General features: G+C 27.9%; 1 protein-coding gene across 1 annotated transcript in view; it reads left to right on the forward strand.

The window, feature by feature from the left end:
• Positions 1–19,248, forward strand: part of LOC142231428 (uncharacterized) — a 263,204-nt gene that overhangs the window by 139,673 nt on the left and 104,283 nt on the right. The window contains exon 3 of the mRNA XM_075302036.1: positions 17,567–18,326. Within this exon, the coding sequence (XP_075158151.1) occupies positions 17,567–18,326 (760 nt within the window). The remainder of the gene's footprint in view (positions 1–17,566; positions 18,327–19,248) is intronic.

Consider the following 19,248-nt stretch of genomic DNA (forward strand, 5'->3'; position numbering starts at 1 on the left):
TATCGTCCTGAAATTTGGTACAGAGTCGACTTCCTGATTTGGCGTCTTCGGCTTCTAGAAACCGTGGTTTTTACTGCAATTAAAACATTTTTGTTTGAAAATTTTATTTAATTTTTGTAAACTTTCGAATTTTTTTTACATATAATTTTATTATTTCTTATTTTTCATTGAACTTTTTTATGAATTTTGAAATTTAATGAAATTGTATACATGTTGTGAATAATTTTGAATGTCGAGGTCTCTTTTTACACGATTTACTGGTCTAGCGATCACGTTTGCCACTCGAGCCAAAAATAATCTACCAAAATTTGGAGAAAATTTTAACACAAAACTATCAAACCAAATATTCGTATTTTTATTATATTCGTATATTCGTATTTTTTTAATAGAAAATGGTATATAGTACATTTTTATAGAAAAATTTTTAAAATTTTTATTTCTATGCTATTTTTTTCAAATAAATTTTCTATACAATTTTTTTTTTCAATATTTTATTTCTGAACAAATTTTTTGAAAATTTTACTTCCATAGAAAATTTTGTCAAATTATTTTTAAATAAGAAATTTTATCAAAATATAGGAAGAACATTTTGTTAAAAAAAAAATCTAAAGAAAATTTTAGACCAAAAAAAAATTTTGTACAAAATTTTGTCAAAATTTTTTTCTATACAAATTTTTTTAAAATGGTATTTCTATACAATCTTATTCCAAAATTTTATTTCTGTGCAAATACTTTTAATTTTATTTCTATAAATTTTGTCAAAATTTGTATTTCTATAGCAATTATTTTTTTTTCAAAATTTTATTTCTATAGAAAATTTTGTTAAAATTTTATTTCTATAGAAATTTTTTTAAAAATTTTATTTCTATAGAAAATTTTGTCAAAATTTGATTTCTATAGACAATTTTGTTAAAATTTGATTTCTATAGAAAATTTTGTTAAAATTTGATTTCTATAGAAAATTTTGTCAAAATTTTACTTCTAGAGAAAACTATGTCAAAATTTTATTTATATAGAAAATTTAGTTAAAATTTTATTTCTATAGAAAATTTTGTCAAAATTTTATTTCTATAGAAAATTTTGTCAAAATTTTATTTCTATAGAAAATTTTGTCAAAATTTTATTTCTATAGAAAATTTTGTCAAAATTTTATTTCTATAGAAAATGTTGTCAAAATGTTAATTCTATAGAAAATTTTGTCAAAATTTTATTTCTATAGAAAATTTCGTCAAAATTTTAGTTCTATAGAAATTTTGTCAAAATTTTAGTTCTATAGAAAATTTTGTCAAAATTATATTTCTATAGAAATTTTTTTTAAATTTTATTTCTATAGAAAATTTTGTCAAAATTTTAAATCTATTGGAAATTTTTCTCAAAATTTATTTCTATAGAAAATTTAGTCAAAATTTTATTTCTATAGAAAATTTAGTCAAAATTTTATTTCTATAGAAAATTTTGTCAAAATTTTATTTCTATAGAAAATTTTGTCAAAATTTTATTTCTATAGAAAATTTTGTCAAAATTTTATTTCTATAGAAAATTTTGTCAAAATGTTAATTCTATAGAAAATTTTGTCAAAATTTTATTTCTATAGAAAATTTCGTCAAAATTTTATTTCTATAGAAAATTTTGTCAAAATTTTAGTTCTATAGAAAATTTTGTCAAAATTATATTTCTATAGATTTTTTTTTTAAATTTTATTTCTATAGAAAATTTTGTCAAAATTTTAAATCTATAGGAAATTTTTCTCAAAATTTTACTTCTATACAAAATTTTGTCAAAAATTTATTTCTATAGAAAATTTTGTCAAAATTTTATTTCTATAGAAAATTTAGTCAAAATTTTATTTCTATAGAAAATTTTGTCAAAATTTTATTTCTATAGAAAATTTTGTCAAAATTTTATTTCTATAGAAAATTTTGTCAAAATTTTATTTCTATAGAAAATTTTGTCAAAATTTTATTTCGTTTGTTTTGTTTTGTTATTGTTGGTTTTGTTCTTTAAGCATTGTTGTCGTTTTTTTATTTCAGCTTAAAACCATACATTGACTAAACTACAAGAGTAGCTTAACCAACAGAGGAAAAGAATGTTTGTCAAATTTATTTGGGCAAAGCCCTATAGACTGCAAGATGGTTGGATGGACGCACGTTTCGGAATTACCACATTCCTCATCAGCATCCTCTACTTGCAGCAAAACTATCAACCAATTATCAGAATAAATTCAGGCAGTTTATTAAACCCAACAAAAACCACACTTGAACCCTCCGAAAAAAGGTTTTACATTGATAGCCGGCTTATGCCAAATAAATTCGAAACAAACATATCTCTTTTCCTATGCCACTGTCAAATCATCGATTTGAATTCACATGGCTGGGTTTATTTTGAGCGTGCCTCCTCTTCTTTTTCCATTTGTTTTGTTTTGTTATTGTTGGTTTTGTTCTTTAAGCATTGTTGTCGTTTTTTTATTTCAGCTTAAAACCATACATTGACTAAACTACAAGAGTAGCTTAACCAACAGAGGAAAAGACAATAACAAAACAAAACAAATGGAAAAAGAAGAGGAGGCACGCTCAAAATAAACCCAGCCATGTGAATTCAAATCGATGATTTGACAGTGGCATAGGAAAAGAGATATGTTTGTTTCGAATTTATTTGGCATAAGCCGGCTATCAATGTAAAACCTTTTTTCGGAAGGTTCAAGTGTGGTTTTTGTTGGGTTTAATAAACTGCCTGAATTTATTCTGATAATTGGTTGATAGTTTTGCTGCAAGTAGAGGATGCTGATGAGGAATGTGGTAATTCCGAAACGTGCGTCCATCCAACCATCTTGCAGTCTATAGGGCTTTGCCCAAATAAATTTGACAAACATTCTTTTCCTCTGTTGGTTAAGCTACTCTTGTAGTTTAGTCAATGTATGGTTTTAAGCTGAAATAAAAAAACGACAACAATGCTTAAAGAACAAAACCAACAATAACAAAACAAAACAAATGGAAAAAGAAGAGGAGGCACGCTCAAAATAAACCCAGCCATGTGAATTCAAATCGATGATTTGACAGTGGCATAGGAAAAGAGATATGTTTGTTTCGAATTTATTTGGCATAAGCCGGCTATCAATGTAAAACCTTTTTTCGGAGGGTTCAAGTGTGGTTTTTGTTGGGTTTAATAAACTGCCTGAATTTATTCTGATAATTGGTTGATAGTTTTGCTGCAAGTAGAGGATGCTGATGAGGAATGTGGTAATTCCGAAACGTGCGTCCATCCAACCATCTTGCAGTCTATAGGGCTTTGCCCAAATAAATTTGACAAACATTCTTTTCCTCTGTTGGTTAAGCTACTCTTGTAGTTTAGTCAATGTATGGTTTTAAGCTGAAATAAAAAAACGACAACAAAAATTTTATTTCTATAGAAAATTTTGTCAAAATGTTAATTCTATAGAAAATTTTGTCAAAATTTTATTTCTATAGAAAATTTCGTCAAAATTTTAGTTCTATAGAAATTTTGTCAAAATTTTAGTTCTATAGAAAATTTTGTCAAAATTTTATCTCTATAGATTTTTTTTTTAAATTGTGTCAAAATTTTATTTCTATAGAAAATTTTGTTAAAATTTTATTTCTATAGAAAATTTTGTTAACATTTTATTTCTATACAAACATTTTGTCAAAATTTTATTTCTATAAAAAATTTTGTCAAAATTTTATTTCTAAAGAAAATTTTGTCAAAATTTGATTTCTATAGACAATTTTGTCAAAATTTGATTTCTATAGAAAATGTTGTCAAAATTTTAGTTCTATAGAAAATTTTGTGAAAATTTTATTTCTATAAAAAATTTTGTCAAAATTTTATTTCTATGGAATTTTTTTTTACATTTTATTTTACAGAAAATTTTGTCAAAATTTTATTTCTATAGAAATTTTTTTCAAAATTTTATTTCTATAGAATTTTTTTTTTAATTTTATTTCTATAGAAATTTTTTTCAAAATTTTATTTCTATAGAAAATTTTGTCTAAATTTTATTCTTATAGAAAATTTTGTCAAAATTTTATTTCTATTGAAAATTTTGTCAAAATTTTATTCTTATAGAAAATGTTGTCAAAATTTTATTTCTGTAGAATATATTGTTGAAATGTTATTCCTGTAGTTATTAAATTTTTTTCAAAATTTTATATCTATACAAAAATGTTGTCAAAATTGTATTTCTATAGAATATTTGGTCAAAATTTTATTTCTATAGAAAATTTCGTCAAAATTTTATTTCCATAGAAAATTTTTTCAAAACTTTATTTCTATAGAAGATTTTGTCAAACTTTTATTTTATAGAAAATTTTGTCAAAATTTTGTTTCTATAGAAAATTTTGTCAAAATTTTATTTCTATTTAATAATTGTGTCAAAATGTTATTCCTATACAAAAATTTTGTCAATATTGTATTTCTACAGAAATTTTGTCAAAATTTTATTTCTACACAAAAATTTTATTTTTATAGAAAATTTTGTCAAAATTTTATTGCTATAAAAAATTTTCTCAAAATTTATTGCTATAGAAAATGTTGTCAAAATATTATTTCTATAGAAAGTTTTGTCAAAATTTTATTTCTATAGAAGGTTTTGTCAAACTTTTATTGCTATAAAAAATTTCTATAGAAAAATTTGTCAAAATTTTATTTCTATAGAAAATTTACTCAAAATTTTATTTTTATAGAAAATTTTGTCAAAATTTTATTCCTATAGAAAATGTTGTCAAAATTTTACTTCTATAGAAAATGTTGTCAACATTTTATTTCTATACAAAAATTTTGTCAAAATTTTATTTCTATACAAATATTTTATCAAAATTTTATTCCTATAAAAAATTTTGTCAAATTTTTATTTCTATTTATTTCTACAGAAAATTTTGTCAACATTTTATTTCTGCTGTTGTTTTTGATTTCAGCTTAAAACCATGCATTGACTAAACTACAGGTGTAGTTTAACCAACAGGGGAAAATAATGTTTGTCAAATTTATTTGGGCAAAGCCCTATAGACTGCAAGATGGTTGGATGGACGCACGTTTCGGAATTACCAACAATAACAAAACAAAACGAATGAAAAAAATTTTTCTATAGAAAATTTTTTTCAAAATTGTTTTTCTATAGAAAATCTTGTCAAACTTTTATTACTATAGACATTTTTTTTCTACACAAACATTTTGTCAACATTTGATTTCTATACAAAAATGTTGTCAACAGTTTATTTCTATACAAAAATGTTGTCAAAATTTTATTTCTATACAAAAATTTTGTCAAAATTTTATTTCTATACAAAAATTGTGCCAACATTTTATTTCTATAGCAAATTTGGTCAAATTTTATTTTTCAATAATGTCTACATAGGAGGAAAATTTTGTCAAAATTTTATTTCTATTCAAATTTAAAAAAAAAAAAATAAATAAAAAATAATTTTCAAAATTTTATTAATGTGCAATTTTTTTTTAAATTTTATTTCTATAGGTAATTTTATCAAAATTTCATTTCTATAGGAATTGTTGATGAAATTTTATTTATTAGACGGACTTCACAAGATCAACCCACTCTGAAAATTGTTGTCAAAGACACCATGTATCTCTCTCGTATCCTTATGGGTGTTGCAAACATATGCTCTAACTTATAATACCCTGTTCCACATTGTTTCACAGGATCTATATCCTGGATCTATCTAACCTGATAGACTGTCATATACCATATTTAACGGTATCCCAAAAAGGAAGCCCAAAAATATGCTAAACAAAATGTAAGCATAATAAAACTTCTGACATCCTAAATATATGCTTTGAATAAATGACTGAAATATACATAATTTAGTTTGCATATAATCACTCACATTTAACTAGAACAGATATCCGCGTTGGCACATCCTGTGTGTGTGTGTTAATAAACTTTCCACGAACGGATGTGTGTGAGTTATAAACACTTTTAATATGAGCTAGTGTGAAGTCTGACATAATAAACCTCATTGTAGGCAAATATAAATCGTTCGTTTAAAATTCAACATCCAGAAAAGAATTTTCCGACGTCTCTTCAAATGGGAGCAAACAGGATGGTGTTCCATCACTGTCGACCTCTTTGATGGGTTGCATTGTTGTTTTTTTTTTTTGTTTTTGTTTTAATTTTACAGCTGGCTTGGGGATTTTAATGATTATGATGATCTCTGTCATGTGTAGCCAGACGTTTTGTTTGTTATTCATTTAATTGAACTATCTGAGTACTTATGCCATAAAATAGGCCATATTTAAATGAGCTGTATACAGTAGGTGTACAGATAGCAGAAGAGGTATATGGATGTAAATATAAAATGATTGGAAAATATACAAATATACAAAATAAATCGGATTAAAACGAGTATTTTAGGTCTTTAAATATTGAAATTGCAATACCGAATTAAACGAAGGATATCTGGGTCCGAAAAGGCGGAGACGGCTATATAATGAACCAATTAAGGTTAGAAAGACAAAGAGACTGTCTTTATTAAATTTTCTTAAAATGTGCCATCCTTTCAACAAATAAAATGTTGGCTCTAGAGATTTTGACCTTTATTCCGAGAGAATTTTTAATTTATTCTAGGCCGCTTAGCCAGCATAATGATATTTTTAGCGAAGCAACCATTTTGAATTTTAAGTTCTACAAAATTTAATTTAGGATAAAAATATCATTTATTTAATTTTCCATTTACATTTATGAACCTGTATGAATCAAAATATGGTAATTAGGGAGCCAAATTTAAAATGGATCAGATGAAATTTGTTTGAGTTTTAGAGAAATCGTGCATATCGTGCAAATGATGAAAAAACGCCTTGATTTTAAATCTTAAATTTGTATATTTCTACCGTCATTATTTAAATAATTACGAGTAGTACAATCTGGAAATTGTACTTTCAGTTTCAAGCAATTTTCATGAGCAGTGCGCCTGCTATACACTGAAAGAAAAGTTTTCTTTTCTGAGGAACGAAATTTTAGACAAGCAAAGTTTCCTTTAGACACAAATTTTAGAGACAATCGTTGAATCACTTATAAAAAATTCGGATTATTTGCTCTACACGAAAATACGATACGTTTGTCTAAAATTTCATTCCCGAGGAGAATATTTTTTCTTTGGGTGTACCTTCAAGGAGAGAAATCGGTCGATGCCTTACCAAATGGACAGCTAAAAATAAATGCTATACAGATTTTTGAGGGTCTACAATACCAGTATATTTACATTTTCGATCAAATTGGATAAAAACTACGGTTTCTAGAAGCCCAAGGAGTTAAATCGGGAGATCGGTCTATGGTGTGTGCCGAGCCAAAACATGGTTCATATTCGGCTGGCCTATTTGTGATCAGCCGGATTCTAGAAGTCCTGGAAATTAATTCGGTAGGTAGGTCTATATAGGGGCTATACCAAAACATGGACCAATACTCACCATTTTCGACACACCTCCTAATGCTCCTCAAATACCTCTAGTCTATATGGGGGCTATACCCAAACATGGATCGATACGGACCACCTTTTGATTAGAGGTGTGCACGTGACACAAAATTGTCGTGACTTACGAAAATTTTCGTGATTCGTGCGTGAGTCGTGAGTCACGCTCATGACAACAGCGTGAGTGTGCGTGAGCGTGATTAATAAACCAAAATGTCGTGCGTGAGCGTGAGTCACGAGTGCGTGAGTAACCAATTACACTCACGAAAATATTCCAGCTCACCCACATAAAACGCTTAAGAGTTAAATTCAATTACAATTTTAGTGACACCTGGGATGTTTAATAACACTCTCGATTTTAATAATGCTCATTTTTTCAGACTCTTCGGTAAGGTAAATTAATCATAAAATTATTCAAGAGTCACGATATTTATCGTGAGTCACGACGTTTTCGTGCGTGAGTGTGTGTGAGTACAAATTTTCTTTTCGTGAGTGTGCGTGAGTCCTACCAAAAAATATCGTGCGTGAGTATGATTTTTTAGTCGTGAGTGAACTGAGTAAATTATTACTCACCTATTTGTGGTCCCATAAAAGCTCTAGATTTTCAATTTCAGGCAAATGGGATAGTATATACAGTTTCTAGACGCTCAAGAAGTAAAATCGCGAGATCGGTCTATATGGGGGTTATACCAAAAGATGGACCAATATGCGCCATTTGCGCTACACCAACTTTTGGTACTAAAATATCTCTAGATTTCAAATTTCAGGTAAATCGGATTGATAATACGGTTTTTAGAAACCCAAGAAGTAAAATTGGGAGATCGGTCTATATGGGGGCTATAGCAAAAAATATGACCCATTTCTGGCACACCTATTTGTGGTCCTAGAATACCTTTAGATTTCAAATTTCAGGCAAATCGAATAGTAAATATAGTTTCTAGAAGCCCAAGAAGTAAAATCGGGAGATCGGTCTATATCGGGACTATATCGAAACATCGACCGAAAGGCACCATTTACGGCACACCTTTTTATGATCCTAGAATACTTCTAAATTTCAAATTTCAGGCAAATCGGAAAGCAAATACAGTTTCTAGAAGCCCAAGAAGTAAAATCGGGACATCGGTCTATGTGGGGACTATATTGAAACATGGACCGAAAGGCACCATTTACGGCACACCTCTATATGATCCTAGAATACTTCTAAATTTCAAATTTGAGGCAAATCGGAAAGCAAATACAGATTCTAGAAGCCCAAAAAGTAAAATCGGGAGATCGGTCTATATGGGGTCAATACCAAAATATGGACCGATACGCCCCATTTTTGCCACACCGTTTTATGGTCCTAACATACCTAGATTGGCCTAGAATTCCAATTTCAGGCAAATTGGATAAAAACTACGGTTTTTATAAGCCAAAGACCCCAAATCGGGAGGTCGGTTATATGGGGACTATATGAAAACTTCGACCGATATATGTTATGGTGGTGGGTATAAAAATAATAATACAGTTTATAATCTTTTTATACCCTCCACTATAGGATGGGGGTATATTAACTTTGTCATTCCGTTTGTAACACATCGAAATATTGCTCTAAGACCCCAAAAAGTATATATATTCTGGGTCGTGGTGAAATTCTGAGTCGATCTGAGCATGTCCGTCCGTCTGTTGAAATCACGCTAACTTCCGAACGAAACAAGCTATCGACTTGAAACTTGGCAGAAGTAGTTGTTATTGATGGTATTGCCAATGGACCTCCACTTTTCCACTTTTACGTATAGCCCCCATATAAACGGACCCCCAATTTTGGCTTGCGATTCCTCTAAGAGAAGCAAATTTCATCCGATCCAGCTGAAATTTGGTACATGGTGTTAGTAAGGGGTGATACGGTCAAAATTTGGTCAATATAAACTTGACGTATTTCTTTCAATTTTGCATTTAAAAAACTTGAGCAACCCTCATTTTGAAGGTGTGTGTGTGTAGAATGTTGCTCCTATTTTGATTTTGGAATTCACTTTTCAGTTGTCAAAATGCCGTCTAAGCAAGAAGAGCAGCGTACCAAAATTTTGCTCGCGCATCGCGAAATTCCGAGCTACTCGCACGCAAAGCTGGCAAAATCGCTAAAAGTTGTCAAATCAATCGTTATAAATGTAATTAAAGTATTTGGGGAACGTTTGTCGACAGCCAGGAAGTCTGGATCGGGGGGAAATCGAAAACCGGAAGCCGCTGAGACGACAAAGAGAGTTGCCGGTAGTTTCAAGCGAAGCCCTAACCTCTCTCTCCGAGATGCCGCAAATAAGCTGGGTGTATCGTCTACAACCGTGCATCGAGCCAAAAAACGAGCCGGACTATCGACTTACAAGAAGGTAGTGACTCCAAATCGCGATGATAAACAAAATACGACGGCCAAAGCGCGATCCCGGAGGCTGTACACGACGATGCTGACGAAGTTTGACTGCATTGTAATGGACGACGAAACCTACGTCAAAGCCGACTACAAGCAGCTTCCGGGACAGGAGTTTTATACGGCAAAAGGAAGGGGAAAGGTAGCAGATATTTTCAAGCACATAAAACTGTCAAAGTTCGCAAAGAAATATCTGGTTTGGCAAGCCATCTGTACCTGTGGCTTGAAAAGCAGCATTTTCATAGGTTCCGGGACTGTCAACCAAGAAATTTACGTGAAAGAGTGTTTGAATAAACGTCTGCTGCCTTTCCTGAAGAAACACGGTTGTTCCGTACTGTTTTGGCCGGATTTGGCATCTTGCCATTACGGTAAAAAGGCCATGGAGTGGTACGCCGCCAACAACGTGCAGGTGGTTCCCAAGGACAAGAACCCTCCCAACACGCCACAGCTCCGCCCAATTGAGAAATACTGGGCTATTGTCAAGCGGAACCTAAAGAAGACCAAAAAAACTGCTAAGGACGAGCAGCAGTTCAAGGCAAACTGGCTTTCTGCGGCGATGAAGGTGGACAAGGTGGCTGTACAAAATCTGATGGCAGGTGTCAAGCGTGAGGCCCGGCAATTCGGATTTGGAAAAGCGAAAGCCTAACTGAATATTTTTCCTGAATTTTATACTAATTGAACTTGAAAAAGAAATTTAATTTGATTTTTTAACTAAACGATTTCACCGATTTACACGCGTTTTCCCTTGACCAAATTTTGACCGTATCACCCTTTATGTGGTCTTTAACAACCATGCAAAAATTGGTCTACATCGGTCCATAATTTGATATAGCCCCCATATAAACCGATCCCCCGATTTCGCTTGCGGAGCCTCTAAGAGAAGCAAATTTCATCCGATCCGACTGAAATTTGGTACATGGTGTTAGTATATGGTCTCTAATGACCATGCAAAAATTGGTCCACATCGGTCCATAATTATATATAGCCCCCATATAAACCGATCACCAGATTTGACCTCCGGATCCTCTTGGAAGACCAAAATTCATCTGATTCAGTTGAAATTTGGTACGTGGTGTTAATATATGACGTCAAACATCCATGCACAAATTGGTCCACATTGGTCAATAATTATATATAGCCCCCATATAAACCGATCCCTCGATTTGGCTTGCGGAGCCTCTAAGAGAATCAAATTTCATCAAATTACGTGGTGGTAGTATATGATATTTAACAACCATGCCGAAAGTGGTCCATATCAGTCCATAATCATACATAGCCCCCATATAAACCGATCCCGAGATTTGGTTTTGGAGCCTCTTGGAGGAGCAAATTTCATCCGAGTCATTTGAAATTTGGTACATTGGGCTAGTATATAGCTATTAACAACCATGCCTAACTAGGTCCGTATCGGTCTATAGTTATACATAGCCCTCAGATAAATCGATCCCCAATCACAAAAAATTGGTCCATATCAAGTTCATAATTCTATATAGCCCCCATATAAGCGACCCCCATACTTCAATTCTGGCTCTCTACGTACCGTGCAAAAGTCCATATCGATTCGTAATTATTTGTAGACTTAATTAATTCGATTGTGGATGACAGTCTTTCGTAGAAGTTTCTACGCAATCCATGGTGGAGGGTACATAAAATTCGGCTTGGCCGGACTTACGGCCGTATAGATTTGTTTCTAACTAATCATTGTTTAATATAAAGATTTTTTTTGTGAATTATTTGTTTTAAAAATCAGATTGTATTTAATAATAATGAACACTCATCTAAAGGACCCATAGTTTTTCATCTTTATGTTGTTTCCAAAAATTTATTTGGTTTATGCCATTGACATTTTGATTCGATTTAAAAAAGTTGATTCTTTGGTGAATTTATTCTCTAACATATGGAGTTATCACAATGCCTATGCGAGTCTATATATTAGGAGATTTCCATCCAACATAAGCTATGACCATCATTCTATTTTCTCCAATCTTACTATCCACCTAACTTCGACGTAGTATACAAATCATATTTCACATGACATCGTTGATGGCATATGGACGGAAATGGTAACTTCATGTATATATTTTTCGAGTTTTTCTCGGTAGTTCTAATAAAGTTAAGTATATTCCATGGCCATCATTCACTATGGCAACGGTGAATGATGTTTTTGCTTATTTCCCTTGTCGCCAACTAAAGTTTTAAGAGAGGACAAACTTTCAAAGTTTTCGCATAAATTCTTTGCCAAAAAACAAGCAAGTGCCACTAGAATTTCAGGCACATTATAACACTTTGCCCAAAACATCAAAGTATTTTTTTTTGTATCTTGACAACAAAAAGGACATTTACATCAGATCCTTTTTATTCGGAGAATTTTCTTATTCTTTGTTCAATCGGCAGTGAAGACAATAACATAATCTAGGGAAATAACATAAGGTTTTGATATTATCCCGTAATACTTGATTATGAATAATTCAAATAGTTGAAATAAGAGTTTTAAGTTTTAAATATTCACCAACAAGTTTACTTTATTGTAAAGAATTTGCTTTTCACTTAGGAATTTTCGAATTGATTTCGAGCTAAAGACGGATGTACTTTATGATGAAAATATACTTAAGGTAGCAAGCCTGCTTTTAATATGTGTTCTGAAAAAATCGAAATTGGGATAATTTATTTGGGTCTCCATATTCTTTTTGGGATTTACTTCCAAAGCAGTTAAATAAAAATTAAGTGTCCCATTAAAAATTCAAACTACAACAGAAACTTTATAGCAAAATACGAAATAAGCCTAATGCTAAAAATATGGAAAATATTTATAGCTTATTTAGATTAAAGCCTCTACTTAAAATTAACATCTAGAAACAAAATCGCAGTAGAGTTTGGTGGCGTTGTCGAATGCCCTCCTAAGTGGACATCGGTAGTCAAAGGGTTAATTAAAAAATAATGCACACGTTGACTATGTCAGTTAATTTAAACATCATTTCTTTAAATCTAAAGGAAGCATACTTTTCCTCTGTTGGTTAGGCTACACTTGTAGTTTAGTCAATGCATGGTTTTACGCTGACATCAAAAACAACAATAACGATTGAAGAGAAACCAACAATAACAAACAAAACGAAATAAAATTTTGACAACATTTTCTATAGAAATAAAATTTTGACAAAATTTTCTATAAAAATAAAATTTTGACAAAATTTTCTATAGAAATAAAATTCTGACAAAATTTTCTATAGAAATAAAATTTTGACAAAAATTTTCTATAGAAATATTTTTTATAGAAATAAAGTTTTCACAATATTTAGAAATAAAATTTTGACAACATTTTCTATAGAAATAAAATTTTGACAAAATTTTCTATAGAAATAAAATTTTGACAAAATTTTCTTTAGAAATACAATTTTGACAAAACTTTCTATAGAAATAAAATTTTGACTAAATTTTCTAAAGAAATAAAATTTTGACAAAAATTTTCTAAAGAAATAAAATTTTGAAAAATGTTCTATAGAAATATTTTTTATAGAAATAAAATTTTCACAAAATTTAAAAATAAAATGTTGACAAAATTTTCTATAGAAATAAAATTTTGACAAAATTTTCTATAGAAATAAAATTTTAACAAAATTTTCTATAGAAATAAAATTTTGACTATCTTTCCTATAGAAATAAAATTTTGACTAAATTTTCTATAGAAATAAAATTTTGACAAAATTTTCTTTATAAATACAATTATGACAAAATTTTCTATAGAAATAAAATTTTGACAACATTTTCTATACAAATAAAATTTTGACAATCTTTCCTATAGAAATACATTTTTGACAAAATTTACTATAGAAATAACATTTTGACAAATTTTTCTGTAAAAATAAAATGTTGACAAATTTTTCTATAAAAATAAAATGTTGACAAATTTTTCTATAAAAATAAAATTTTCTATGGAAATAAAATTTTGACAAAATTTTCTATAGAAATAAAATCTTGACAAAATTTTCTATAGAAATAAACTAAAATTTTAACAAATTTTTCTATTGAAATAATATTTTGAAAAAATTTTCTATAGAAATAAAATTTTGCCATAATTTTCTATAGAAATAAACTAAAATTCTAACAAATTTTTCTATTGAAATATTTTGACAAAATTTTATTTCTATAGAAAATTGTGTCAAAATATTATTTCAATAGAAAATTTTTTCATAATTGTATTCTATAGAAATGTAGTCAAAATTTTGTGTATATAGAAAATTTTGTCAAAATTTTATTTCTATAGAAAATTTTGTACAAAATTTATTTTTATAGAAAATTTTGTCAAAATAATTTTCTATAGAAATAAAATTTTGACAAAATTGTCTATAGAAATAAAATTTTGACAAAATTTTCTATAGAAATAAAATTTTGACAAAATTTTCAATAGAAATTTTTATTTGACAAAATTTTCTATAGAAATTTTTATTTGACAAAATTTTCTATAGAAATAAACTAAAATTTTAACAAATTTTTCTATTGAAATAATATTTTGAAAAAATTTTCTATAGAAATAAAATTTTGCCATAATTTTCTATAGAAATAAACTAAAATTCTAACAAATTTTTCTATTGAAATATTTTGACAAAATTTTATTTCTATAGAAAATTGTGTCAAAATATTATTTCAATAGAAAATTTTTTCATAATTGTATTCTATAGAAATGTAGTCAAAATTTTGTGTATATAGAAAATTTTGTCAAAATTTTATTTCTATAGAAAATTTTGTACAAAATTTATTTTTATAGAAAATTTTGTCAAAATAATTTTCTATAGAAATAAAATTTTGACAAAATTTTCTATAGAAATAAATATTTGACAAAATTTTCTATAGAAATAAAATTTTGACAAAATTGTCTATAGAAAAAAAATTTTGACAAAATTGTCTATAGAAATAAAATTTTGACAAAATTTTCTATAAAAATAAAATTTTGACAAAATTTTCAATAGAAATTTTTATTTGACAAAATTTTCTATAGAAATTTTTATTTGACAAAATTTTCTATAGAAATAAACTAAAATTTTAACAAATTTTTCTATTGAAATAATATTTTGAAAAAATTTTCTATAGAAATAAAATTTTGCCATAATTTTCTATAGAAATAAACTAAAATTCTAACAAATTTTTCTATTGAAATATTTTGACAAAATTTTATTTCTATAGAAAATTGTGTCAAAATATTATTTCAATAGAAAATTTTTTCATAATTGTATTCTATAGAAATGTAGTCAAAATTTTGTGTATATAGAAAATTTTGTCAAAATTTTATTTCTATAGAAAATTTTGTACAAAATTTATTTTTATAGAAAATTTTGTCAAAATAATTTTCTATAGAAATAAAATTTTGACAAAATTTTCTATAGAAATAAATATTTGACAAAATTTTCTATAGAAATAAAATTTTGACAAAATTGTCTATAGAAAAAAAATTTTGACAAAATTGTCTATAGAAATAAAATTTTGACAAAATTTTCTATAAAAATAAAATTTTGACAAAATTTTCAATAGAAATTTTTATTTGACAAAATTTTCTATAGAAATTTTTATTTTCTATAGAAATAAAATTTTGACAATATTTTCTATAGAAATAAATATTTGACAAAATTTTCTATAAAAATAAAATTTTGACTATATTTTCTATAGAAATAAAATTTTGACTAAATTTTCTACAGAAATAAAATTTGGACAAAATTTTCTATAGAAATACAATGTTGACAAAATTTTCTATAGAAATAAAATTTTGACAAAATTTCTTATAGAAATAAAATTTTGACAAAATTTTCTATAGAAATAAAATTTTGACAAAATTTTCTATAGAAATAAAATTTTGACAAAATTTTCTATAGAAATAAAATTTTGACAATCTTTCCTATAGAAATAAAATTTTGACAAAATTGTCTTTAGAAATAACATTTTGAAAAAAATTTCTATAAAAATAAAATGTTGACAAATTTTTCTATAAAAATAAAATGTTGACAAAATATTCTATAGAAATAAAATTTTGACAAATTTTTCTATAAAAATAAAATGTTGACAAAATTTTCTATAGAACTAAAATTTTGACAAAATTTTCTATGGAAATAAAATTTTGACAAAGTTTACTATAGAAATAAAATTTTGACAAAATTTTCTATAGAAATAAAATTTTGAAAAATTTTTCTATAAAAATAAAATGTTGTCAAATTTTTCTATAAAAATAAAATGTTGACAAAATTTCCTATGGAAATAAAATTTTGACAAAATTTTCTATGGAAATAAAATTTTGACAAAGTTTACTATAGAAATAACATTTTGAAAAATTTTTCTATAGAAATAAAATTTTGACAAATTTTTCTATAAAAATAAAATGTTGTCAAATTTTTCTATAAAAATAAAATTTTGACAAAATTTTCTATGGAAATAAAATTTTGACAAAGTTTACTATAGAAATAAAATTTTGACAAAATTTTCTATAGAAATAAAATTTTGACAAAAATTTCTATAGAAATAAAATTTTGACAAAATTTTCCATAGATACAAAATTTTGGCAAATTTTTTTAGAGAGATAAAATTTTGCCAACCTTTTCTATAGATATAAAATTTTGACAAAATTTTCTATAAAAATAAAATTTCGCAAAAATTTCTATAGAATACAATTTTGACAAAATTTTCTATCGAAATATAATTTTGACAAAATTTTCTATAGAAATAAAATGTTGATAAAATTTTCTATTGTAATAAAATGTTGACAAAATTTTCTATAGAAATAAAATTTTGACAAAATTTTCTATAGAAATAAAAATTTGATAAAATTTTCTATAGAAATATTTTTTATAGAAATAAAATTTTCACAAAATTTAGAAATAAAATTTTCACAAAATTTTGACAAAATTTTCTATAGAAATAAAATTTTGACTAAATTTTCTTTAGAAATAAAATTTTTACAAAATTTTCTATAGAAATACAATTTTGACAAAATTTTTTATAGAAATAAAATTTTGACAAAATTTTCTAGAGAAATAAATATTTGACAAAATTTTCTATAGACATAAAATTTTGACAACATTTTTTATAGAAATAAAATTTTGACAAACTTTTCTATAAAAATAAAATTTTGCAAAATTTTCTATAGAAATAAACTAAAATTTTAACAAAATTTTCTATTGAAATAATATTTTGACAAAATTTTCTATAGAAATAAAATTTTTACTAAATTTTCTATAGAAATAAAATTTTGACAAAATTTTCTATAGAAATAAAATTTTGACAAAATTTTCTATAGAAATAAAATTTTGACAAAATTTTCTATAGAAATAAAATTTTCACAAAATTTTCTTTAGAAAAAAATAAAATTTTTATAAAATTTTCTATAGGAATAAAATTTTAACAAAATTTTTTATATAAATAAAATTTTGACAAAATTTTCTATAGAAATAAAATTTTGACAAAATTTTCTATAAAAATAAAATTTTGACAAAATTTTCTATAGAAATAAAATGTTGACAAAATTTACTATTGAAATAATTTTTTTTTTTTAAATGAGAATTTTTTATTTGGTAAATTTTTCTCCATATTTTGGTAGATTATTGTTGCTTCGAATGGCAACCGTACTTAGTAACCATCGTTTGTATCAAAGATCAATAATTTATCAAATATTTTGTATTTCCTTCATAAATATTTACCATAAATATTATCTGTTCTTAATATCATATTTTCTTTCCCCCTTCTATTTCAGGTTATACCAAGGGCAACAAAATTCCCACAACGCCGCTATGGTGGAAGTTTACGTTGCACCACTAATCCCCATCGCTCGACACTCGACGGTGAGAATCGGGATGGCTGTGGCAGTGGTGTTGCCACATCCGGTGGCCATAACGTAGGACGTTCGAATTCTTTTCGTTTCAATAGGCCAAGAAATTCATTTTCATCAGCGTCCAGTTCAGGTTTAAACAACCTGGGGGATCCGCACCAGCAACAAAGAACCTGTATAGGTGGTGGTGGTCCCACTATCAATTCATCCAAATTGGGTGGTGGTGGTAGTAGTGGCAATCTTTTGTGTAAACACATTAAATATTGTTGTCTACATCAGCAGACAACAAAAAATATGTCCTCTTCGCATACCAGCAATTGCATGCATCAGGCTACAACTCAACAACAGCAGCACCAACAGCAACAGCAATTGTTTCATCATCAGCAACAACACCAGCCTTCAGTTCATTATGGACAACAGAAATCATATCAACCACATGACTACAGCAGTAGCAGTGGTACTCCAATGTCGTCCGGTATTGGAAATAATACAACTGCTCCTGGTGGAGGCATGCAGCATGCAACTTCATCGACTCGCCTGGGTCCTGATGGTGAGGACAACACAAGTGGACCCTTAAATAATGGACTCTCGAATTGTTTGGCCAATGGACAACAGCAACAAAGCAGCAAACAGCAGCAACCACAAAAACGTCATTCAATTATTCTGGAACGTGCTTTTGACTTTGGTGAGTATAAGAGAACCATAAGGACTAGCATGCATGCAGGATCTATAGTCCATACGGGTCTCTCTCTCACTCTATCTATGGGGTTACTTCTATTGTTAGAGATTTATTCGGTATGGGACTTACCAGGGGAACCAAATGACATTTAGGATAAGCTTTGTTAGTTAGTCTCTATAAGTGGCCAAATAATTTCATTAGCAGAGAAACAAAAGGATGTGTTGTCGTTTTTTTGTGATTATTGTTTCGTTTGTTTGTTCATGTGTCGAAGGACTCTTGCCTGGAGCATGATAAGAGTGCAGTTTTACTTTGAAATGGGTTTTTGGGAAAATTGCTTAATCATTGCAACCGAATTGACTCAAGAACAATGCAGACGTTTTTATACCCTGCTCCACACTGTGGAACAGGGTATTATAAGTTAGTGCATATGTTTGCAACACCCAGAAGGAGACGAGAAAGACACATGGTGTCTTTGGCAAAAATGATCAGGGTGGGCTCCTGAGTCGATATAGCCATGTCCGTCTGTTCGTGAACACATTTTTGTAATCAAAGTCTAGGTTGCAGTTTTAGTCCAATCGACCTCAAATTTGGCACAAGTATGTGTTTTGCCTCAGAATAGATCCCTATTGATTTTGGAAGAAATTGGTTCTGATTTAGATATAGCTCCCATATATATACTTCGCCCGATATGGACTTATATGGCCCCAGAAGCCAGGGTTTTACCCTAATTTACTTAAAATTTTGCACAAGAAGAACAATTAGTACTATAGTCAAGTGTGCCAAATTTTATTGAAATCGGTTCAGATTTAGATATAGCTCCCATATATATCTTTCGCCTGATATGTACTAATACGGTCCCAGAAGCCAGAGTTTTACCCCAATTTGGTTGAAATTTTGCACAGGGAGTAGAATTAGCATTGTAGCTATA

Source organism: Haematobia irritans, chromosome 3, assembly GCF_050003625.1.
Source record: "Haematobia irritans isolate KBUSLIRL chromosome 3, ASM5000362v1, whole genome shotgun sequence".
Classification (NCBI taxonomy): Eukaryota; Metazoa; Arthropoda; class Insecta; order Diptera; family Muscidae; genus Haematobia; species Haematobia irritans.